Genomic DNA, 24,905 nt, shown 5'->3' with positions numbered 1-24,905 from the left:
ACGATGAACACTTCTTTTTGGTAACTCTTGGGCTAACAGCTTGTGAAAAATCCCTCTGATTGATTAGGTAACTTGTAGACATGATGGCTTAGACAAAAGTAAGAAAACAGAGTATTGCTTTATAGCCGCATTCAAATGAAAAGGGTATGCAAAGTAAAACGAAAATGTGTTCTCATTATCAGCTTATACTCACGTCAACGGTCCACAGGGCGGTCCAAGGATTTTGGTTTTCTGAGATGGACCATACATATCGCTGTGTCTAATCCTTCTCAATTAATCGGGGTGATGTTGTGGGGGAGTGCATTATGTGAAGAGACCCAAGGAGGCCCTGCATTGTTTAAAAAACTGATCAAAGAGGGATTGCGATTGGTGATTTTGCTGCGTCTCTAAAGCCAGCATTCCACTCTCAAGCAACAAACTCTGGTGTATCCAAGAACCCTGAATTTGGAGCGAAAGTTGGCGCATGATGTATTCAACTTGCCTTACTTGACATTAGAGTGAAAAAGGATTTCAATATCAAAATATCGGCCAATTTTTTTTATATACAAAGAATATGTAAAGACACCAACACCTGCAAATAGATATGAACCTCGTGGAAGGCAGGATGTTGCACAGTTTAACAAAACCTTCAATGTCCAAAAAAAAGATAGGAGCACTGAAAGCACTTGAATTGTGATCATTTTAACCTACTAATAATCATATCGGCTTATATTGGACAACGTGTGCGATAATACCAATAAATCTGCGGTACGTCAATACTGGTCGGACTCTATTTGGACTATTGCGCATGTGCACATTGCAGTGCTGACACTGAAACAACACATTGTGCGGACCTATCACGGAGGCCTTGATGGCACGTTATTTCCTGTGTTAGTATTTTCTCGCATTTATGAATGAAATGAAATATAAGCAAATTCACCTGCGCTAGTAGTTGCAGAGTGCTTGCAGTGTGCACTGGCAGACAAACATGGTCGATTTGAATCACAAGGTCAGTGATGGGGAGACATAATTGCTGACCTTTTTTAAATGTTCTATTTGATCCTATTTCACTTTGTCAATCGCTCATATCTGCCATCAGGCGTTTTTCAATATCCAGTGTGCAGTGCATACTAACTCAAAATGAGAAAAGTATGAGATGCTTTTGGGGGGGGGGGGGGGGACACAGTAAATGACACATCATCACTGACAAATTTGACAGCCAAATCGACCGCCTTGCTTGCATTGAGTTTGTGTGGCATTTTGAAAGGCTCTCATTTAATGTTAACCAAAGGTGGCAGAATTTACAACCCCTCACAGGAGCACTGAATCACACCGTTATCACAGAGAAGGCCGCGGCGACGGTGTTTGTTCACATTAGCACTGACAGGCGGTCTCTTTGTCTTTTTTATTGTTCCATCCAGGTGGTATTTTCGAGACCCGGGAGAGCGAGTTGGTGAGCATGGATGAGCTGGCGTTCAAGTTCGCTGTCAATAACATAAACCGCAACAAGACCCTGATGCCCAACACCACTCTCACCTACGACATTCAGAGGATCAACCTGTTCGACGGCTTCGAGGCTTCGAGAAGAGGTGGGGAAATTATTATTATTATTACAGCTATGCTAAGGCCAGAACAACATAATCACCTAAATCATTCATGTGTCCTTTATGGATAGATAACTGCTCTGAAAAAGTTAATGGCCCAGCGTGCAGGAACTAGGGGGGATTTAAGGGCAGGAATGGAATATAACAGTGAGAGAAATGGAATTTAAGATTCATGACTATGTTTTCATTAGTAGAATACAGATAATACATCTCCTAGCCATGCTCAGCGATGACAACATGATGTTAATCACCTGAATCCTTCATGTGTGTCTTCTGGATATAAAACTCTCAAGAAGTTAATGGTCCATTGTTTAGGATTGAGGGGGATTTAAGGGGCAGGAACGGAATATGATATTGAGAGAACTTGGATATGATATTCATAGTTGTGTTTTCATTTAATTAGATATATATTTCCTAGCTTGCTTAGTTGGCGAACGTTACATCATTTCTGTGTCATTTGTCCAAGCGCTCTGAAAAAGTTAAGCTAGCACCTCCAGAATAAAAGGAAAATGAGAACTTACAGCGACTGTAATTTCAAGGCGCTGGTTGGGATAGCTTATTTTACCATTTTCTTTTACCTCACAACTTAATTCATGTACATTTAAGGTCTAACCTACATTTGGCATGTAATTGATTAGCATAGGCTAGCTAAATTAGTGATTAGTCTAAAGGGGATAAACAGCATCTATCAAAGGTAAGGAAACACAATTTTAAGTTATCCAAAAACAACTTACCAATGGAACAGATGTATTTATTTAACACTGAGAGAGACTGCTGCTCACATGAATTGTCTGAAGCTTGACTAGCTAACGTCGCTAATGTGCTATCTTAGAGTGACGTTAGCTAGCGTTAGCAGTAGGCTAACAGTGATCATAAGCAATCCATGTTTGTCTTGTAAGACAGAAAGATAGTTCAGCTGTCCACGACCATACTGTCCTCGCTATTTTGAATGGTGTCAACATTGGCATAAAAAGTAAATAGTTGCCAATGTGTTAGGCTAAAAGTTAAAAATATTACTGAATTAAAAGGACAGAAGTATTATCAGTGAAAGAATGTTCTGTTTTATTACTATTTTAATATTGTTGTAGTCAATGTCAGTGCGTGGCCAGTTTTTATACTTTGTATAGCCTACCACCAGGTAGATCAGTATTGTAGTAGCTATTGCATTATACCATAAAAGCATATGCTATGTTTTTAATGTTATAAGTAACTAGTAGCTTTAAGTGTCAGATAAATGGAATGAAAAAAGCACAGTGGTTCCCTCTGAAGTTTAGTGGTGAAAAAATGTAAAATAGCTCAGAACGGAAATACTCATTCTACATTCTACCTCAAAATCAGTGCAGCCCTTAGAGTAGCCGACAAGATGTCTGTTCAAGTCAATCAAACCTGTATTCAACATCTACTTTCTGTTGCTCTGTTTCCACCAGTGTGTGACCAGCTGGCTCTCGGGGTGGTTGCCGTGTTCGGTCCTTCTCACAGCTCCTCGGTCAGCGCTGTCCAGTCCATCTGCAATGCCCTGGAGGTCCCTCACATACAGACTCGCTGGAAACACCCGTCGGTGGACAACAAGGACACCTTCTTCATCAACCTGTTCCCTGAGTACACCGCCATCGCCAGGGCCATCCTGGACGTGGTGACTTTCTTCAAATGGAGGAAGCTGACGGTGGTCTACGAGGACAGCACAGGTAGGGCCGAACTGCTCTTTTAAAATCGGTCAGATTGCCGTTGTGACTTTCAAAACTGTTCGAACAAAACTGATCTGTGAAAACACACAATGGAAGGTAAAACCCCGCAGGATTTAGTCAGCCTTTTTTTTATGTTGTAATGAAAACAGATTTGCAGAATAAAAATGTGATAAAACTGAGTTAAAGCAGGACTTTTTTTTAAGGAAGAATAAGTCATCCTCATGTGAATACGACGATCAAACAGACAGACAGAGGGGCTTATTTGACTGAAGCTACAACAGAACAATTCAGGACAGAAATTGATTATTTTATAACTGTGATACACTGTAGTGATATAGACCAGGAACGCACAATATCAATTTAATCACTGTATTGTTACCATCAAAAATCCCAGATTATCTGTTGGATTTGGATTTCAGCATTTTGAAAAAAAATGTATTCATATCTGCAATAATAATTTACTGTAGATGGCATTTTGCTCATGATGTTATTCTCCTCCACATCATTTGATATCATCCATAACAGTTGCATGACATTTAAAAGTGAAGAACTGAGAAACGGAAGAGGTCAGAAAGTTCCGCCTTGTGTTTTCTAGACCTTACAACGTATTCATATGTCAGGGTTATAATTACTCACAAGATGCGATCCCACCGCCTGCGACAGTCACCTTTCTCGTGTCGGCCAGTGAACCCAATCTGTGACAGGGCACGAGTGCCTCGCATTCGAACAGCTGCCAGTGTTCCCTGCCCTCTGACTTTGTTCCAAACCACAATGCTGACGGCCAGAAAATCAAGCCGAGTCCCATGTAGAGGCGACCCAGAGAATATGAAATGCTGCTGCCGAAATGTCAGTTTATAGATTTTTTCAAGCCTTTTTTAATTCGATCACATTTTTATTTTCCCGAAATGTCACGCGGAGACACACCTGCACAATTACACGCCATTTTACAGGAACGCAGGAGTGTAGGGTGATATGTACAGACTGTAGAAAACGGGTGTGTGTTTGTCTGACTTTGAGGTGACCATAGACAAAGAAGGAAACACTGAGAGGAAGATGTAAGAATTTAAGCAATAAGTTGGCTGGTTGGGTGATGCAGTAGCACATCTCTCAGTTAAAGGATAGTGGTCCAAGTTCCTCTGACCCTGTCCTATGTCCTTCCTGCAGAAGAGTAGGGGCAAAACAAACAAACAAAAACATTTAATTTGCATTTTTTTTTAGGTCTGATGCGGATGCAGGAGTTGATCAAGGCTCCGGCAAAGTTCAACCTGAAGATCAAGATCCGCCAGCTGACCCCGGGTAACCAAGATGCCCGACCGCTGCTTAAAGAACTGAAGAAAGACAAGGAATTTTTTATTCTCTTTGACTGCTCCTATCGCATGGCCGCGGAGCTCCTTAAGCAGGTTTGTATAGGGATTGGAGTGGCTTTTAATTAGTTGGTTCTGCTGATTTTACAACATATTAATGAGTCCTTTGGGGGGCACAACATTTGATGGCTCTTTTCAAGGAGGAAGTTCATATGAAACCTATTACCTTGTTTATGAAGGCTTATATTACCATTTAAGGCTATGATAAAGAAAAGTTGTTGATGTTCAGGATGAGATAGCGTTTCCTTTATTGTTGACATATTTTGAAACGGTCCACAGCTTGTTTCCCATCTTGTTTCTCTTTGGAAAAATCAAATTTTACTTATAAAACGAAGTATCATATTTGATGAATCTGAAACAGACATTCCGACAAATGCATCTGCAGCTATTCTTGTGTGCATGAAATCCAAAAGTGCCATTGTAATGAACCCCTATGTTAAGCCACACGTTTGTTTAGTTTGTAACTAAGGTTAGATTCATTAATCATTTTTTGTTCTTATTTGTGTATAGAGGCACCAGCCGTCTTGAATGTCACAAAATAGATTAACCGAAAAGTGTAAATGTAGAACACATTTGATGCTCCATGAAAAGCCAACCGAAACGCTTTGTTATTCAAGTTGTGGAGCTCATCATCTTCAAAATACGCAATATGGCCTGGCATTTTCTCTTATTGCTTTTTTTTTTTCTTCATTTCCTTTTGCAGCTTTCATCAATGGGAATGATGACCGAGTACTACCATTTCTTTTTCACGACTTTGGTGAGAAAAAAAATGCACAGTTAAGGTTGTTGTATGGGAAGTAAAAACCAAGCTCATTTTGGCCTTGAACTGGTCTTGTGAATCCACTGCTGCCACAGCTCCAATCTCTCTGCTTCCCTTTCTCGTCAGGATTTGTTCGCCTTGGACTTGGAGCCGTACCGCTACAGCGGGGTCAACATGACGGGCTTCAGGCTGCTGAACGTTGATGATCCCGGGGTGGCCTCCACGATGGACAAGTGGGCCATGGAAAGACTGCAGGGGCCCAAACAAGAGAGTGGCCTGATGGATGGGATCATGACTGTAAGCAACTGTACTTTTATTGCGTACTACAGAGCACAAACAGTACAAACACCTGCTCTGCCGAAAGCCAGTGATGCACATTTGCATGCTGCCTGCATATTTGCACACAATTGTAAACGGCAAACATCTGCTAGCTTGTAAACCCATTTAAGAGGCGTCCTTCAGTGTGATTTGACTGTTAAAGCTGTAATCCTGAGTTATATTCGTTCCATCATTATATTTATACCACATCCTGTTTGCCTTTCGAATGGCACAATCTTCCTTGAATAACCGTTGCAGTTTTATTTCATTGCCTTTTCGTCTGAGTATCTTGCTGCGTTGTGTAGTTGTGTGCTTGACGTGGGTTCTTTGAGTGTGGTGTGAGATCCTGATCAACGTCTTCCTCCCGCTGGCTCCTCCACAGACAGACGCGGCCTTGATGTACGACGCGGTGTTCATGGTGGCCGTCGCGTCCCAGCGGGCCACTCAAATGACCGTCAGCTCCCTGCAGTGTCACCGCCACAAACCCTGGCGCTTCGGCCCGCGCTTCATGAACCTCTTCAAAGAGGTCAGTGTCAGAGTCGCAGGGAGCCAAGCCTCTGTTACATCACCTCCATGACTTGAGAGGCTCCTGTTGCTTTTTCAAGCTTGACCTGCCATGCATTTTTGATGATTTCGCGTGTTTCGAACAGGCCTCCGTGAGCGCAGCATCCTTCATGTAAGTGTGTGCCTCCTGCAGATTCACCAAAGATGGATGTCAGGTCATTTTATGTGTTATGTTGCCTAATTGGTCCCCTCTGACAGGCCACGCTTTGCTTCTGAGAGTACACAACATGAAAATGTACGGTATTTATGTGCTTCTAAGTTGCAAGCATGTGGCCCGGCCCGGCTGTCAGACGTGGATGCCTACAGACAGAAAATCAGGGCTTTGATGCACGAGTGTTTTGATCTCTTAAGTCTTAAATCCAGCAGAGGACCGTTGCCTGCCATGGAGGGGGGAACATTATCATTCAATCCCCTTACTCATATTTTCCTCTCCTCTCCCTTTTTCTTTGCATCTCGGCATCTCTCTGCTCTTCAGCCTTTTTTCATTTTGTTTGCCACTGCCCATCCTTTGAAGCATCTGTCCTCCTGTGCTATTCATCACTAGATAAGAACCTTTTCGACTGCAAGAAACCAGGGATATGTCTCTCGCATGGCACTCGATTAACAACCATTTTCTGACAAGAGACACAGAAAATGAGGACGCAGCTTTCGTTTCAGTGGCTGAAATTAAATCCTTGGCACTACAACCTGTGCGTTCTCTTTCTCTCCCCGAGCTATTGTAATACACAGTATTCAGTTTTATATTGTCTTTTAAATGTCTGTGGACACATTTTTCTTATTGAATGCACATCATTTCATGACAGAAAACAGAAAGGAGGTTAACATCATGGATTTCAAAGGTTTGCACCAGCAAAACGTGTTTTTTGCCGATCATTTTAAAGTTCCTTTTTTATAGATACCACTTCTTCAAAATGGCTCGACAGCAACAAATATTTCTTCACTAAGAAAAATGATGCAGGAAGACTCATTAATTTCCTGTCATGGAGAACTTCCTTCAGGCTGTCCGGAATTGAGAGAGACGGATAAAAAAAAATCTATTTTTCGATTTTTTTTTTTTAACATGAGAACTAAACTTAATTTTCTTTGTGCTATGCCTGTGACTGTGTAATAGCCTAATTTCAGCCTTGATAACAAATTCCACTTGTTCAGCTCCACTTGTTTAAGACTTTCTTGTTCCAAGGGGATATCTGGCTTTCACTGATACATAAATTCAACCTAATACTCAGCATGAATAAGGTATTGGTGGCTTGATATGTAACATGGCACGACTCATGTTTGAATATCTGTTGATGTGCTGTTGCTCTCTCTCAGTATCAAGCAAAGGAGAAGAAAAATATGTTTTTTGATTGACATCAAAAAGAGGAAATTGGTGAATTATGTCACTTTTTGGTTACAGTTGTCGTCAGAATCGGTTATATGTCAGCCATGACTTTGGAAATATATTCTTATCCGCAGTTCCTCAAGGTCAAAACTCCAATCTCCACTCCACTCTCCAACTCCACAACTCACATCTAACAGGATATTCATGAGAGCGAGGCTTCTGAGGATTTGTTTCTTTAACATTGTTATGCAATAAGTCTCAAAACTCAAAAAACACGTTATCTTGACAGTCAGAGTTGCCCCACAGGATTAAAATGAGGCGATCTACTGGACCAAATCCAAAACTTTCGGCTAATCCAAAGATGGGAAAATAGGTGAAACATGAGTGAAGCTGAGGCTGCACATGAACCCCAGCTGCTGACTACTAGCTAGAGTGCTAGAAGCTAGCTTTTACTCAAAACGACTAGATCTTTAATCATGCGTAACTTTTAACCATAATACCATAATCGAACAAGTGAGTGATATAAATTAAATCGGTATCATTTGGTACAGTTGGTCATGAATGTCGAAATTTGCGATAAAGACCAAAACTGTCTATTGCACCAGGCTGTAAAATTGTTTATTTCGGGTTGTAAAGTTGGGGATTTTAACATCGGGGTCCATTCGAGAAACAGCACTTCTGTGTTGGCTTCAAATTCAGCCACGGAGGTTGCAGCTTGGTCCACAGGCAGCCAGGCATAATTAGAGAAGACATTTAGGGCTGTAGCCATGTGTCGGAAAAACACCACAGCCTGTAAAATATACTGGTTGGATGACCTGTGAATGCTGTAGTGTACAGATGTGAAAACTACCGCAGGGAAAAAGCTAGTACCTGCATGCATGTTAACATACATAAATACATAATGATAAATCCTTAAATAATTGAATATCTCTACAGTAAATGGAAGAATAGGAATATGCATGCAAACGTTGATGGTAGCAATTGCAAGCACAAACTGTCAATGCGTATGGGGACAGTGCCGCTGAACAACCCGCACACATCGCTCAGTTTTCACTTGAAGTGCCCCAGCGAGTCCTACAGCTGTCTGTCAACACGCGCTTCTTCCGGCTCCCTCTGGATCCCCTTCACTTCTCCTCCAGGGTCCTGACTCTGCCCCACAGCTGAAACTCCTGCACGGAATTCAGTCGGCCTTTGAGACTATCTCCCACTTCTCTCTCTCTCTCCTTCTGCATCTGTTCTCTGCAGGCACAGTGGGACGGGCTGACAGGGCACATTGTTCTTAATAAGACGGACGGCCTGAGGAGAGACTTTGATTTGGACATCATCAGCCTCAAAGAGGACGGCACTGCCAGGGTGAGCACAGAGGCCGGGAACAGCCAATTACACCACTCTCATGCTGCTTCCATGCTGGCTGATTCATTCCATTAAGGCTTGTGTGTGTGTGTGTGTGTGTGTGTGTGTGTGTGTGTGTGTGTAAAACGTGTATGTGTTAAAGAGAGTAAGCTACTGTAGAGATTCTGTGTCCTATAATCCATCCCCACATTTAGATTTTTTTGGTTTACATATGTCCGGTCATGAATGTCAATAATGCTGCAACAACTGATTATTTTTCTCCACCCTGTGCTTCATCTCGCACTCTTCACATTTTCAAAAGGGTACTGTGGAGGCTGGAAGCCGCCTCACAAAAAGGTGGATCAAGGTTTGTGCAAGTGCCATGTTTGGCCCAAGCCCCTTGTTGTTAACCCCCCCCCCTCTCTTTTCTCACTCAGTATGCCACGCACCTTCCTGCTCCCTGCCTTGTCAACCTTGTTTCTCTCCACTGGTTTTGTGTACAGCAACGCCATGTATTTGACATTTCAGTTTTCCCTGTGTTTGGGTCCAGTCATTGCTGCCATGTCTGACACTTGTCAAAACTTTTGTCAGCAGGGGTAGAAAAGTTTTTTTTTTATATTCCTTTGTTAAAGTAGACGTAACAGTGCTTCAGCGAAATGTACGTCCTGCAGTTTCACTAAATGTAATGTTGTTCAGTTTCCGCAGCTGGCTGTGGCTTTAAATTCATCCGACCGATCCTTCATTTTTTCAGAGACTTGTCAGTTCGCTACTTATAATGTGCTGCTCTATTATACTGTCTTCGTACTTTCATGGAAATCATACAGGCCAGAAGTATTTAATTGCAGCCAGGAGGGATCCAGTTAGCAGAGGAGACGACAGCTTAAGTCAAGACTTGCTACAAGAGGAGCAGATTTTCTTTGCTGGCCTTTTGATTGCGCTGTGTATAATAAGAAGGATATAGTATAGGATTTTAACACTCACGATATGTTGATTGTGGTGAAGGTGTCTAGCTTGCTGACGTTTGGTCCTGTATTGGTTCAGTGATTTATTTTGAAGTGCTAAAGCCTGTCACATTGGCTGAAGGTATGGCTGGCACATTGTATCCCCCATAAAAACTCAGATGTGTGTAAATACTACAGATTCCAAACTAAAGAATGTCAGGGAGATGAGGTTACCACCATTTTATTTATCCTTCAGTTTTGCAGGAAGACCTCGTGATTTATGATTACTTACTTAAGATTCTTTGATTTTTTCACCCCCCAAAAAAGATGTGATGCAATAAAAATTATTGGGTATCCAAAAAAAAGGAAAGTCAAATGGTTCCAGTATGTTTTAGTGCAATTTTAGTTTTCATTTAAAATTTTCAAGAATAATTTTGATGATTATCAGGGTCACATTGTGAATTGCAATAATGCTGGAGAGGTTAATCGTGACTAGACATTTTCACATCACTATGCTCGCTTCAATGCGATTTCTAAAGATGTGTGTTAAATGGACCTCGTCTTTTCAAAATCATTATTTTTATGTCAAACTAAAGACAAACTACGCCACATTTTTTCGTCAGAAGTGTCTAAAAACGAGTACACCTTTCTCGTTTCTTTATTGAGTTGTATCTACAGTATACTACATCAGTAATGTTTCCAGCAATGTTCAAACGGGATTTTATACGAGTCAACTGCGTGTTTCATTCGGTCGCTTTTAACCAAAATGTATGTAGAAACAGGCGATGACGTGTCAGAGAGTGAGGAATGAAGCCGGTGAGCATGATGATTTGATCTCATCTGTGAGTGACATCGCCTAGAGACAGAGGGTATGTCCCTGTCTGCCTTTGAGCTAAACTATAAGAGCAAATGTATACCAGCTGTGTTCTTATAATTTATGACTCTTAAATTAGTCTCACAAAATGCACTGTAAAACCTCAGTGCAAACGGAATATTCTTTACTCAGTACCTCTGCTTGTCACCTTGATGCCAATTTGAAGAGCGAAAGAACGAATGTTAAATGAATTCATCCCCTTAAACACGTACCTTACTGTCAGACGCTGGCAAAGTTCTTCCTCTCTGTCTGTCTCAGATGTCGGACAGACAGGTGTGTAGGCAGGCAGCAGCTGTCAAGGCGCAGAGGCAGTGATTTATACTGTAATTTTAATTCCATTCAGCACTTTCAGCCCTCAGAAGCCTCTCCCTCCCCCAGAGGAAATAACCACAACATGGTAAGAAGTTCACATAAAACGCTCGACTTTATGGTCGTGAAAAATGAATTATCAGTCGGTTGCAGTCGCGTTAGTTCTCGGGCGCTGGAGTGTTAAATACACTCTGAAGAGGATGATGGGGCTAAACAAAGTGAAAGTCTCCTGGGGAATTTTCTCTCAAAGTTGTTGAATTTCTGGATTCTTTTTATTTATTTTTTTTATTTTTTTACCCCTCTCAGCTCTCCTGGCCTTGTGTACCGTGTCTCCCTGCTCTGTTGTTAACGGTTCTCCGGTCTGATTTGGTTCTGGACGGAGATGAGCTTTAGGATTCACAGATAACATTTTACTCCCAGCGCACGAGAGAGAATCCCCGTCAGTTTTTATAGCACACTTTGTTGTTGGAAGCTTCTCTGGTGCGCACGATAAATTTGCAAGGCTATACCCAGTAAATCCATGACTTAGGGTTTTAAAAGATGATGATACTGTGCAGACGTCCCAGGCTATATTTTAGCATTGATTCCATTGGCTGGGTCAGATTACTTTTAGCACTTAAACTTCAAACTGACTAATCGTGCGGTTGATATTTCACAGAGGATGATGATTCATTTCCCGAAATAACACTGTTTTACAACGTTCAACTTGAGCTGGTTGACGTCGAACCGCACAAACCTTAATTCCCTCGGCACTTCCAAAAATATTGTTCTTACTCTGTCCATTTATCTTCGAGATTGAGGACAATGCAATTAATTAAAGCCAACTGCATTCACTTTGTTGCTCATCTGCAGTGTCCAGAGATAAGACAGATTTATGGAGTCCTGCAGAGAGTGCAGAGTGCCGCGGTGGAGATATAGAGTGCTTTTAGCAAGGTTATAAGTGAGCACATTTTCTGTCTGTCTGACTGGGTGAACAGAATAAGATAGAAACGTAATGAGGAGTGAAAAGCACGTTATCTCTTCCGATAGGTAATCCTGCATAGCCCTTTTTCTGTAGAAGAAATAGTGAAAAATATGATGGTACTGCCTGTAGAGCTCAGTCTAATAAGAAGTACTGATGCGTTCAGTGCTACTCATCCTCTTATGCAGTGAGTGAATGAACAGGCCTTTTGTTTCCGACTAAAAATACCCCCAATCCGTTTCTTCTTCTGAACAGAAAAAAAAGAAGGGAAAGCTTCTCTCCATCACTTCCTTTTATTTCTTATTTACGTTGACACTGATCTTTTAATGCACTTAGCTTTATAGCATCACTGTCATGAGCCCCTTGACCTTTCGTCAGCCCTTAACGAGTGAGGAGATTTTAAACGCTGCCAGACGCCTGTTCTAATCTGGTAACTGTCTGGATTATCGCGCCTGGTCCGATGAACCGAACACTCTCATTCACAGTTATTGCGACGGTACGGAGGGCAAACACCATGTGGTTGACTATCCCTGTTACCCTCTCTTACCCTCCTCCTCTTCATTCATACTGTCCCCGCTGGTCTGATATCCAAATTCTTCCCCTTCTTATTCAATTAGTTATTGTCCCTTATAATTGCTTATTGGATCTATAAAATGTCAATCTCCAGCTCAAATATATTCAACTATTATTATGCACCCAGGGTATCTGCAGGTCCTTAGAAAGTCTAAACATGTCTTAAATTCAAGTCAATATTCAATAGAAAGCCTCAAAAGTAATTTCAGAGTCTTAAATCTCATTTCATTCATCCTTCTTTTGATTGATATTTGTCAGTATGAGTCAAGGTCTTCAGTTTGAAAGTCCACATTTCCAATTTTGCAAATCTTTAAACCTAATGTAGCTACACTGGTCCAATGCAAAAATGGCTAGGACATAAAAGTTTCAAAAATATACATCACATACACACTTCTAAAGTCTCTCAAGCTGGTGTCTATTGATAAACATTCAAAACACATCAGCACAACAGAAATTTGCTGAAATAAATACAATTGCTGAACATTCATCCCCAATGTCCATGTGAGAGTACATTAACAACATCATGCTATATAATTTATACATAAATACGAAATAAATTAACGACAATTACCGTGAGCATCTCTTGGACTATGTGTAGCGTTATTTTGGGTCCATATGCTTCCTTTGCGGCCATGTTGGTTCTGACCCCTAATGCTACCGACCTATGACATCAGAACAAGGTGTCCCGGCGTTTCTCACAATGCTCTCAACTAAACAGGAGTCATCACATTGTGCATTAAATAAAAACCTTACAAAAAAGGCAATACACTTTTAACCCAAGGTTTTAAGTAACTACATTAGTTACTTAATGTAGTAAAAAAACTTCCTTTTTAAAACCCTATTTTAACGTCTTTATGGATTTGAAAAAATCTGAATTTATGCCTGAAATAAACAGAATTAGTATCTCAATGAAACTCTCTCTGACACAGTCATATACACCTTTTATTACTTTATACTTATGCTCACCTGTTGGCAAAATGTTGATAAACCTGCATGGGACCACGTATATACTGCTTACCTGCAATGCTGAATAAGAAGAAACAAAACCTGATGTTTTGTGCAAAAATCAGTCTTAAATTTGGTAAAAAGTTATCTTGAAAAGGTTTTAAAAAGGATGAAAAGATAAATGTCTGATACCTGTGCACAAACAGTTATTTACAAAGGAAATTCCCATTTTTTAAATGTTTAAGTAAACAGCATTCAAACTCGGGCTTCTTCCTGCTGTCTGTAAGACTTCCAGTATTTCAGATTCAACAGATGTCCGAGCCAACCCAAAGCTGTGATTCACCATAAAGAAAGTGTTAGCCTTCACATTTGTCATAAAAAAACTGTTTTGTTGTTTGGCCTGCACGGTATGTCTCCTACCCGACAGTCGGATAAGTCTAACACAACAGGAAAGGTGCTGGTTTGCTCCGGAATAGCTGTGAACTGCTACCTGGCACACGCAATCAGCAGCTCCAATGGAACAAACTACCTCTTCGTTTTCATATTCATTCTACATAAAATGAAGTTTTCGGCGCTTTGCCCAGAATCATCAGAGCAAAGCTGAGCAAAGGGAAATGGTGTCGTGCAGAATAGTGAATGGAGCAGAAGTTTGAAAGTGAGCCAAGAGTGTCAGGTCTTTTACCCTGATACTTTTTCATTTTTCTGTTCGACGAATCAGAAAGTGTGATTAATATGCAGCGTATCAGAGCAGTTTTTTATAGTTTAGTTTGGTGAGACCTGTAGACTAAATCGCAGTCTGTATATTTGGCGTCAGAGATAATAAGAATAATCAATTAGCTTCCTTCCTTGACCAGCGATGAGTGTCAGTGGTCATTAATGACACCACTTCAGCCTTATTCAAAGCTCCGATTGAAGCTAATGTGACACTGATCAAAGCAGGAAATGTGGTTCAGTCAATCTCAAGCACTGTTTGCCTTTTCAGATTGCCGTGTGGAACTCGTACAAAGGGATGAACCTGACGGAGACCAACCGAGACAAGAATAACAATGTGACAGACTCTCTGGCTAACAGGACTCTTATTGTCACCACAATACTGGTGAGGAGGAAGGTTAAACAGAGGACACTGTGGGGTGGGGGGTAAATATAGGATGTGTAGAGCGCAGATAGGAGGACAAAGGAAAACAAAATGGTCGTGAGAGGGAAAGGACAGGAGAGAGTGGAGGTTAGGAAAGGAAAACCTGAACTGGATAATTTGAAAGTGCAGTTTCGCAATTGTGTTGAAGTGTTATGCAGAGAGGCCAAACACAGAGGAATGGTATATTCCTCGTTATTAAAGTTAAATAATATTCTAACATAATAATTCAAAGACAACTAGATTTGCTGTTTGGACGTAGTTGCCACTCATCTTTGGAATATGAGTTAACAAATCGGTGAAATTCAGCAGATCTCTTTTGCTATACAGGAAAATCCGTACGTGATGTATAGGAAGTCGGACAAGGAGCTGGCTGGTAACGATCGTTTCGAGGGTTACTGCCTGGATCTTTTGAAAGAGCTCTCAAACATCTTGGGTTTTACATACGAAGTCAGACTGGTGGCCGACGGGAAGTACGGAGCCCAGAATGACAAGGGGGAGTGGAACGGGATGGTCCGAGAGCTGATTGACCATGTGAGTTAAAGCCGTAGCAGTCACACTACAGTACATAGGCTCCTATTCACAGGTATATTAGTTACAGTAGCCGGGAGGTATGTTCAGTTGATGAGGAGCAACATTTGGGCATAACCTGCTTTGATTGGCAGAAAAAGTTTTTTTTTTTTTTTTTTACATTTATTTTGTTACTTTTGTTGTGTGTTTTTTTTATGTTACTTTGCAAATGTACATTTCTATTTTCCATGCCCATAAAGCCCTATTGAATTGGTATCAGAGTATCAAAAGTAACACTACTCACTTCATATTATTTTAATGTGTTGGATTCATTTTCCAAACTGCTTTGAGTATCATGAAGAGCGTCATATAAATGCAATTTATCGTTGTTGTTATTATTATTAATATGATTATTATCACAAATATTTTTGATATTTTTATATGAGATATTGGATAGAGAAATTTGTCTCTTTGGTGAAACTTCTCCGGTGAAACAACACATAGACATCTGAAACATGGATAGGGGCACCAACTACACTACTTACTTATTTTTAAGAAATGTTGGGAACTACTCGTTTAACCTCTAGCTCTAGATCATAATACAGTTTGTGTTTTCATGTAAGATTAATACTGAATGAGTATTCAGCAACTGCTGTTAATTAAAACCACCCCACCCCCATTAATCAGCTCCTTTTAAAAGAATCACCTACAGTACAGGGTCGTAAATGTGCAAAAAAAAAGACTTCATTCATATTCTATTGAAAAATTTGTATTCCATTGATTTAAAATGGTAATGTGCTTACAGACCAGTGAAATCATGTTTCTTTGATAATATCAATAGGAGGTAGATTATAATCAATTGTCTTAGCATATTTGGACTATATGCCCTCTATGATTATAAAAACAGGGCTTTTATCAAAAGACAGGTTGACCATAGTTTTGAATTGTACATATAAAAAGCACTGACATCTTTACACTGATTGGTTTAAAGTAGGCTGTTGTGCTCTTATTCTATGACCGGTCTAACCCAATCTATATTGTTCTGTATGACTCATTTATTCACTATAACAGTTTGTTCCTTAGTTGTGAAAAACACAAAGGTTTAACAAGGGTTATACGTTGTTGTAATAGTGATCAGCAGACATTTGTTAGCTGGATTAATGGAAACAGGACAAATGCTATAGAAAGCCACGTGTATCCCATAGCTGTGCCTGTTTTACCTTCAGTGTCTCACGTCGTCTTCTGGCTTTTCAAGGTTGCAGACCTTGCCGTGGCTCCTTTGACCATCACCTACGTGAGAGAGAAAGTCATCGACTTCTCCAAGCCCTTCATGACCTTAGGAATCAGCATCCTGTACCGCAAACCTAACGGCACCAATCCGGGTGTGTTCTCCTTCCTTAATCCCCTGTCTCCGGACATCTGGATGTACGTGCTGCTGGCCTGCACAGGAGTTAGCTGTGTGCTCTTTGTGATTGCCAGGTGAGAGGATGGATTGATCCTTGTTTTAATGAGACTGATGTATGGTGGAATGGAAAAATATAAGGATCACTGAGGGTACGCTGTTGGATATAAAGTCCACGATCAGCTTTGCTATAAGCGCTGTTGTTGATAGTCCGAATAAACAAATTCAAGAGAGTTTTTCATACGGGCAGCCCAGAGTTCTTTCACCAAAGCTGTGATATGGTGCCAGCACTGAGAAAAACAAAACAGAGAGTCATGCCCGATGTATCAAATCCACATGAAAAGAATCATTGATTGTCTGGAATAATTTGCCTTACCCTACTTCAGCGAAATTTCTTATTTTGCACAGCTATTCTAAAATAATCAGCGCTTCCTGTCAGCTGCCAGATTGGCTTCCATTGTGTGTGTGAAGTAGTCTGGGGTGATTGCGGGCTGGCTCCTCACCTCCCTCTTAGGTGCTGTGTGAAACCGCTGCCAGCAGGATGCACCCAGCAACCCATTACTGAGCTGTATATTTATTGTGAAAATCGTAATGCAAATGAAGTGTGATGTGCAGCGGTGAAGTGCACGGCCAGTGTGCCCTCGTGGGTCAAGATGAGCTACAGTACAGTGACTCTTCAGATTTAGCATCTTTCCTTCTGACATTATGATTTCCCTTCCTCTCTTTTTCTCTCTCTTTTACTGTCTCGCAGGTTTACTCCATACGAGTGGTACAACCCACATCCGTGCAATCCGTCCTCGACACTGATACAGAACAATTTCACTTTACTCAACAGTTTCTGGTTTGGAGTTGGAGCTCTTATGCGGCAAGGTATTTAGCTCACAGTTAAAGGGATTATAGTTGATATTTTTTTATAGAAAACAGTGGATCAAGTAAGTCTTTGTATGTGAAAGAGGTTCGCCCAAATTTTAATGACAAAATGCTAGAAGTGTTTAGGTTAGGTTTAGACCTAAAATCAGTGCAACCTGGTTTAGGGCTCGTGGTTTGGGATAAAATGAATCACTTTGTCAAGGTTAGGGAAGCAAGTTTTTGAAGGGGATGGAACAATGATGGTTATGCTTGAAGAAATAAATGTAAAGTGACAGTTTTAAACGGGAAATGAACAGTGGTCCCCTGTGTTAAAAGATGAGGTTTAAAGTCCTGACTTTGCTGCTCACCTGACTTCCTCCTTTGCACTTAATTATTAAAGTTAATAGAGGGCTTTGTCACTTGAGCGTAACCAAGTCATTATATTTTATTTCTCATGAGGACTTAGTTGCTCCTTGTGACAAAACTGGGAAAGTTTTTATTTTCCAGACCACAACTTTGATTGCTGTCGTCAGTGTTGTTATTTGGTTGCAGACAGCTGTTTTTTGCTAAAAAGCTCCGATAAAACCAAGGGCACGCCCAGCACCACATAGCAGTCAAATGGCATTACAGTAAATATCGGATCAGAGCAGAGAGGAATTTAATTTGTCAGGTGGTCGGAAACACGACTCAGTTATTGCAGGTTTAAAGGGCTATTAATAACAAAGGATTTAAAGGCCACCTGGCTGTCTCCTGAAGAGCAGTCCTGAACTTCCTGTACCGCTGCACTGACACTGTAAACTCTACTCTAAGCTGTTAAATTCAATACATCAATGTCCGCCTCCTTTTTTCCTGCGAAATGCCCTTTCTCGTGAATTGCAACCATACCGTGTTATAAGAATTATGTAGTAGTTGACCTCCCTTAAGGCTGGAGGTTTGGGCAGGATAAGTCCCACAAGCCTGATTGGAGGGTAAACAAACCTATGAAAAGTTGTGATTTCTCTGACTGCAAGCTTCATTCGTCAAATGTTTCAGTTCTTCAGAAATGCAGCTATGTGTACAGATGAAGAGACAAACCAGTGAAGCTGTCACTAATGATCCAGGATGCCTTTACATGTACATTTGTTTGATTTGTAATGTGCTTGAACAGATTATTTTGCAACATTGAGCATCATGTGCTCCGCTGAACTGTAGCGGGATTCCAATTATTCGTTCCATCATCTTATAACAAACAAGCTCAGACAGGGTTCATGGAGAATGTACTACAAACTAGGTGTCTCAGTGGCATATTCTGCATATGTGTTACGTGTGTGTAATTGGGGCAGTACCCGAGTCACAAGAATGGCATCTTTTTGAAAGACGGTACAATATGTCACAACACACCATTATAAATGAAGCACTGTGGTGCTACAGGGAGGCCCTTGCCTACCAATGGCATTCTCCAGACGTAAGGAAACCTTCTTTTTTGGTACAGACTTAAGCAAAAGTCATCCTTTGGGTATTTTTAAGACTCCTATAACAATCAAAATATCTGTCAATATAATCCCGATTTGACTTTTTGCATATAGTTCATCGCTACAAACTAGCTGTATTTTCCATAGTATCACTACACCTGTATAAACTGCACTTTCTCACTCTCTTTTCTTTCATACAGCGAGCCGACACACATACCGTTGGAGTACCCATATAACCCTGCCTCCTCTCGCTCAGTAAACAAACACACAGGACACAAACCTTGTTATATTTGTTGAGTTTTTTTTTTTATAAATGTAGCAAAATTCTATGCCCACAATGTTGTGTCAGTTTTGCCCCGTGCTACCGAACATGGCATCGAATATCAATATGTTTCAAGGTATTATTCTGAAGGTTTGAAATTCCAGGATCGTAACAACAATAGTTAACAGTGACCTCAAGTTCGCTGTCGGATTCCAGAGAATAAATTCCACCTTAGATACGTGGCAGGTAAACCAATCCTCCATGACTTCGACGGTGAAAGCAGATTAAAGCATGTTTTCAATCCAAGTGTAAGATGTTTGAAGATGTTTAGAGAAAATAATTCAAAACTTTGCACATTTCATGCATCTTAATTTTCTCTGCATGGAGAAGGAAACAAAAGGGACGGAGCTCATTCTGCTTTTTCTGTTTTTTTATTAATAACGTTTTCATTTTCTTTATGTTCAGCTTTTCTCTCTTCTACTTTGTACTATTTCGTTCTCTTCTGCTACCTTTTTCACTCTGATCTACAGCAAAGTATCACAGAGGGTAGAAAATAAGCACGCTGTATAAGGAAGTTGCAGTTTATCATTTGGGGCTCAGGCTGAAAAAAATCTAATTGGAGCTCTGGTGTGAACAGTGACTCATAGCACACTTTGTTTGTTGTAACAAACCAATGTTAGCTTTTTGAGCTGTTTAATTTTTAACCTTTTGTCTCCTTTCTCTGTGCTTCCAGGCTCTGAGCTGATGCCTAAGGCTCTGTCCACTCGAATAGTCGGGGGTATCTGGTGGTTCTTTACCTTAATCATCATCTCCTCCTACACTGCCAACTTGGCTGCCTTCCTCACCGTGGAGCGAATGGATGCGCCCATCGACTCAGCGGACGACCTGGCAAAGCAGACCAGGATTGAATACGGGGCAGTGAGGGATGGATCCACCATGACCTTTTTCAAGGTACAACTGGTTTAGAAGGCTCTTAATGAGCTTTACCAAAGTCACAAGAATATAATCGTTGATAGTACTGCGGAGAAGTGTCTGTTTGCTTTTTCTCAAAAGTTCACGTGAAGTTGTACGTCCTGTCAAATGATGTACAAGTGTTGCAGCAGAGGTCAAATTAAAGCCCCATGCAATACATAGTGTAATTACCCATATTAAACACATGAAATCCGTAATTTGAATATCACATTCTTCAATTAAATGTTTGTCTTCTGGGAAAAACATCAAGATGCAACAAACTTTTTGCATATTACCTCTCTATATTGACTAATCTTAAGCAAAGTAGTTAATCATTGCAAAATGTTTACTTGATTTTTAACTGCCTGTACTTTATATGAAACATTCATATTCTCATGTCAAATTAGTTGAAGCTCTGTAATTATTCCTAATCATAAATTACGGGTTCAGATTATGATACGTGTTTGTATTTAAAAAGATGATTTATTTATCAGTGTATTTGACAGGAACAGTAGATGTAGGCATTGTTACATCTGATTGAAATGCAGCCGATGCAATGTATACAGGACTTCTAGCTATAATGTAAACAACTCAGGTTTCTCAGTACCAAATAAACCAATATTAATATCAACCCACTGGATGCAGTAGTCTCAAGTGCGTGTGCTATTCTGTGGTCTATCTCTGATAGATTTGTTGTTTACTCCTGACTAGGATTCTGAATGATATTAAAAAATATGAATTTGAGTATGAGTCAGTAGTAGAGTACTTCACTTCCATTAAATCAGGGTCATGAGGGTTCCCTCAGCTGCTCTCCCAATCATCCTGTATCTTTAGCAAACATCCAATGAAAAAAAAAAATCCACTTAAGTCAGAGTCAGAAAAAAGGCTACATTTCCTCTAATGAAAGAGGTAAGTATATGATGGGAAGTTTAGAAGATGTGTATTGAGACTACGTGTGTTTTGGGTCGTCCGGGTTGAAGTTAAACATATGCCAACTTTTTACCTCGTATTATATAACGTATCGCAGTAGCGATGCCCTCAGGCAGGGCTGTCACTTCCTTCCCCCCACCGCCACCCACTCTCCTTGCATCCTGGTGGCTCAGCAGGGGTGATCCATGCAGGGCTTTATCCTCCCAGATTGCAGCCAGTGATTACGGCTGCCTGGATAGGAAGAAGCAGGCTGTGTTGATGGCTCGAACAAATTGAATCAGCTGGAGGAGATTAAGACCACAGCTGTCCCATTTTCTCTCGCTGAGCAAGAAGAAACACACACACATATGTACACCAAAGAAAGATAGATAGTCCCACACACCCTGCTGTTAAACTTAGATGTGTTTATGATTATCAGGAGTATTTAAAGTATTAAAGTACATGTGTTGACTACTAATGAATAAAAGTTCTCACCAACTTTTCCTTGGCTCTTCTGGTAGAAATCAAAGATCTCCACCTACGAGAAGATGTGGGCGTTTATGAGTAGCAGGAAGAACACTGCATTGGTTAAGAACAACAGGGAAGGCATCACCCGGGTCCTGACGACAGACTACGCCATGCTGATGGAGTCCACCAGCATCGAGTACATCAGCCAGAGAAACTGTAACCTCACGCAGATCGGAGGTCTCATTGACTCCAAGGGTTACGGAGTGGGAACACCTATTGGTAAGAAGAACAAGACGGAGATGAAGCAGAGAATACTGTAGGGTTTTTATTTTTCACCGCTGTCTTTGTGAGCTGAGAATGAAGAGTTGATCAAGAAACACATTCATACCTAAGACTTTTTTTAAATGTCTTTCCAAACGGGCAACAAGTAATTAAAAAAGAAAGCTTGTTGCGAAGAATAATTAGCATTGTACTAGAGAAAAAATTTTTTTGGTGTTGTCTCAACTTGTTCAGCACAGCAAGGCTCTTCAACGATCAGGTAAACTTTTGTGCATTCAGTGCAAACTAACGGTACAGCCTCTGAGTGAACACAAACAAGCCAAGTATAAACTGCACAAATCACATTCCTCAAGCAGAATATTAAACTGCGCTGAAATGCACTTCTGACAATTGGAGGCTTTGCACCGAGATACACATTTTTATTCAGTTGGAATTAGCATTTTTATTCTTCAAGAGTTGAAGTGCAGCACGGCTGTCCTCTATCTATCCTCAACAGGCAAATGCTCTTCCATCAGAACAGCCTGCCAGCTGTTGACTGCAAATGTTCATGTAAGGTTTCCGGCCAGTTTTTCGGATTGAGAACTTAAATAGGAAACAAGTCAAACCACTGGGGCGTGTTTGCAGTCAGTACTGCTGGGTCTCTCATGGTTTTTTTTCTCTCTCTTTCTCTTCCTCCTGTTGTTAGTCTTTTATTTTGTTGTTATTTGTCTTAAAATATTCCCTTTGTGAACTGTCTGACTGAGCCCTATTATTTTTTTCTTTTGTTTAGTTTTGTTGAGCACAACAAAAATCCTCTCCACACCTACTTAAGTTGCTCATATCCATGCCTAGAAGCTGCCAAGTACATTTAAATGTTCATTTCTGTAATTACTATGAGTTCTGTCCGTCAGTGTCTATGATATTTATACGGCATACTTTATATTAATTATGTTAAAAACATTATGTATTTTCTTTGCATAACTGAATAAAAACAAGCTGAGGAGAATAAGTCAGAAGAACACTGTTTGAAGCTAGAAAGGTGGCAGGGTCCGCCAAATATAAACAAAACCTAAAACTACATAGTCTACCTTTAAGGTTATATTCACGATATGTTTTAGTCATGTTTACCCAACTTCCGTCCTCACTCTCTGACTCGGCCCTAGGAAGTTACAAGTGACCAATGAAAACTTCGCCTTTAGAAATATTACAGATTTCTTTGGGTTTGAATGTTTATAACTCAACAAAAAATTATAAAATTTTAGTCCAGTAGACATTAGATACATAGCAATATACTGCCTCTTTTGTGTCCTCTATTCCTAGGTAAGATATGGCATAAAAAAGATTGTATTCCACTAAAAAAAAGTTGTTGTACAAAGGATGAGTCATGCAATATACAATAGAGAACGGTGCAGTTATTTCAAAAAGTGTAAAACAGAATTATAGTAAAGGTAAATGTAACATAAAAAAAAAGTCAAAATTTCAAAGGTTGTAAGCCTCTCCTCCCAGCAGCAGGGGGAGAAGTTGTTCAGTCTGGTGGCCACAGAAACAAAGCACTTCCTGGAGGATTCAAGCAGGAGATCACTAGCAATGCCTTTCACCCTTACAGGACATGAGGGTGGCATACCGGGGGCGAGAGGCATTGCCAATGAACCTCTGTAGTTTGACAGACCTCCGCTCAGTTCAACTCACGGCAGCAAGCCAACCATCCTGATGAGCTTGTTGATTCTTAGGTTGTCGGCTGCTTTCGCCCCTTCTGCCCCCTAAACACTGCTGTGTGCGATATAATGACGGCCGCCGAAAGAATGGAGGGAATATGTGAAGCACAGAACTACAGTTGAGCAAATGAGCAGATCCTCCTCAGAAAGTTAAGTCGGCGCTGACCCTTCCCGTGGAGGGGGCGCTGATGTTGCTATTCCAGTCCGGTTTGATGTCGAGCTGCAGGTGGTTCAGTCCACATCATTTGTCTGAATACAGCTTTTTTTTCCTGTGCCGGTATGAGCTAGTTAAGGGCAGACGTGTGAAAGGGAGCACAAGAGCAGAGGCACCTGTGATGTTACCTGTTACATTCTGTGGCTTGTCATCTTGAATCCGTGACACTAATGAGAGAATCTGCCTGTACGTGTCGATGAGCGTAGTTCAGAGCAGGTCAGGTGATGTGGCATTAAAACCCTTTAAAAAATCCTCTATAACTTCAGTATGTTTTGGTTGTTTGGTGTGTTTGGCAGGATGCTGTTAAGAACACATAGACTCTGTACAGGTTCAGGTTTGGGTTAAAGATGTGCTCAACAGCTTAACACAGCTGATAGCACCCTCAAGCTGGTACCCTCGGGGCAGAAGCAGCTGTGCCTGGGCCGAGCAGAGCTGAGCTGACAAATGAGTCTGTTGGAGGTCATTGGCGGATCGCGGAGGAGAATGCCCTTGGGGAGTCGTCTTCTCGTCAGACCTGTTGAAAGTGGTTTAATTGCTTCAACTTCTACAACCTAGCCATCTCATCTGAACTCTGGTCTGCTTCCAGCTGGTGACGGTAGCCCCTCCGACTCTGCACCTCATTTGTGTTGTAGTTTTTCCCCCATCTTCTTTTTCGACAGTCCTCTCCGTCAGAGGTTTTTCGTGTCAGCAAGTTTATTCATGAGGCTTTACTTTGCTAATTAACCTTGGGCTACGGCGGAAGATACCACAGTTGTGATATCGGTTTAGATAAAAGTAATTTCCAGCTTGAATATCGTATTTTACACACACTATGTAATTTTCACTGCAGGGCATCCCACAATCAAAACAGCGCAAACAAAATATGCAGTTTGATCACATCTTGACTCAGCGTGGGATCATGGGAGTTGTTTTCTTCAATGTTTAAACGTCCTCTATCAGTGATAAAGATCCATCTTTGCGACTTAGGCAGAAATGTTCTCAGACGAGGTAATGTTTTGAAGTTTCAGTCACGCTTGCCGACTTCCTTCCTCGCGCTGTGAAGTATCATCTGATGTTTCCCCAGAAGTTATAGCGACAGGTGACCAGATGAAATGCACCTTAACACAACTCAACCCCCCCAACCAGGGACCCTGTTCTCTGCAGAAGAAAAAGCTTATGAGTTTCTCCTAAGGTTCCTAAGCCCTGTTGCTGCAATGGAAATGCGGCTCAAGTAACAGCACATAAATTATTTTGTCAGCATGTGATATGTTTTCT

General features: G+C 40.9%; 1 protein-coding gene across 5 annotated transcripts in view; it reads left to right on the top strand.

The window, feature by feature from the left end:
* grik1a (glutamate receptor, ionotropic, kainate 1a) overlaps positions 1-24,905 on the top strand; it is a 38,243-nt gene that overhangs the window by 8,805 nt on the left and 4,533 nt on the right. For 3 of the 5 annotated variants that reach the window (XM_030437425.1, XM_030437429.1, XM_030437426.1), the window contains exons 2-15: positions 1,401-1,568; positions 3,011-3,268; positions 4,487-4,668; positions 5,336-5,389; positions 5,519-5,689; positions 6,093-6,236; positions 8,841-8,948; positions 9,250-9,294; positions 14,513-14,626; positions 14,993-15,196; positions 16,428-16,651; positions 17,326-17,444; positions 19,870-20,087; positions 21,518-21,743. In XM_030437425.1, the coding sequence (XP_030293285.1) occupies positions 1,401-1,568; positions 3,011-3,268; positions 4,487-4,668; positions 5,336-5,389; positions 5,519-5,689; positions 6,093-6,236; positions 8,841-8,948; positions 9,250-9,294; positions 14,513-14,626; positions 14,993-15,196; positions 16,428-16,651; positions 17,326-17,444; positions 19,870-20,087; positions 21,518-21,743 (2,235 nt within the window). The remainder of the gene's footprint in view (positions 1-1,400; positions 1,569-3,010; positions 3,269-4,486; positions 4,669-5,335; positions 5,390-5,518; positions 5,690-6,092; positions 6,237-8,840; positions 8,949-9,249; positions 9,295-14,512; positions 14,627-14,992; positions 15,197-16,427; positions 16,652-17,325; positions 17,445-19,869; positions 20,088-21,517; positions 21,744-24,905) is intronic. The other 2 variants (XM_030437427.1, XM_030437428.1) reach the window with 1 other exon arrangement.

Source organism: Sparus aurata, chromosome 13 (assembly GCF_900880675.1).
Source record: "Sparus aurata chromosome 13, fSpaAur1.1, whole genome shotgun sequence".
In the NCBI taxonomy this organism is placed as follows: Eukaryota; Metazoa; Chordata; class Actinopteri; order Spariformes; family Sparidae; genus Sparus; species Sparus aurata.
The sequence above is the reverse complement of the archived record's forward strand: the minus strand, read 5'-3'. Positions and strand labels throughout refer to the sequence as shown.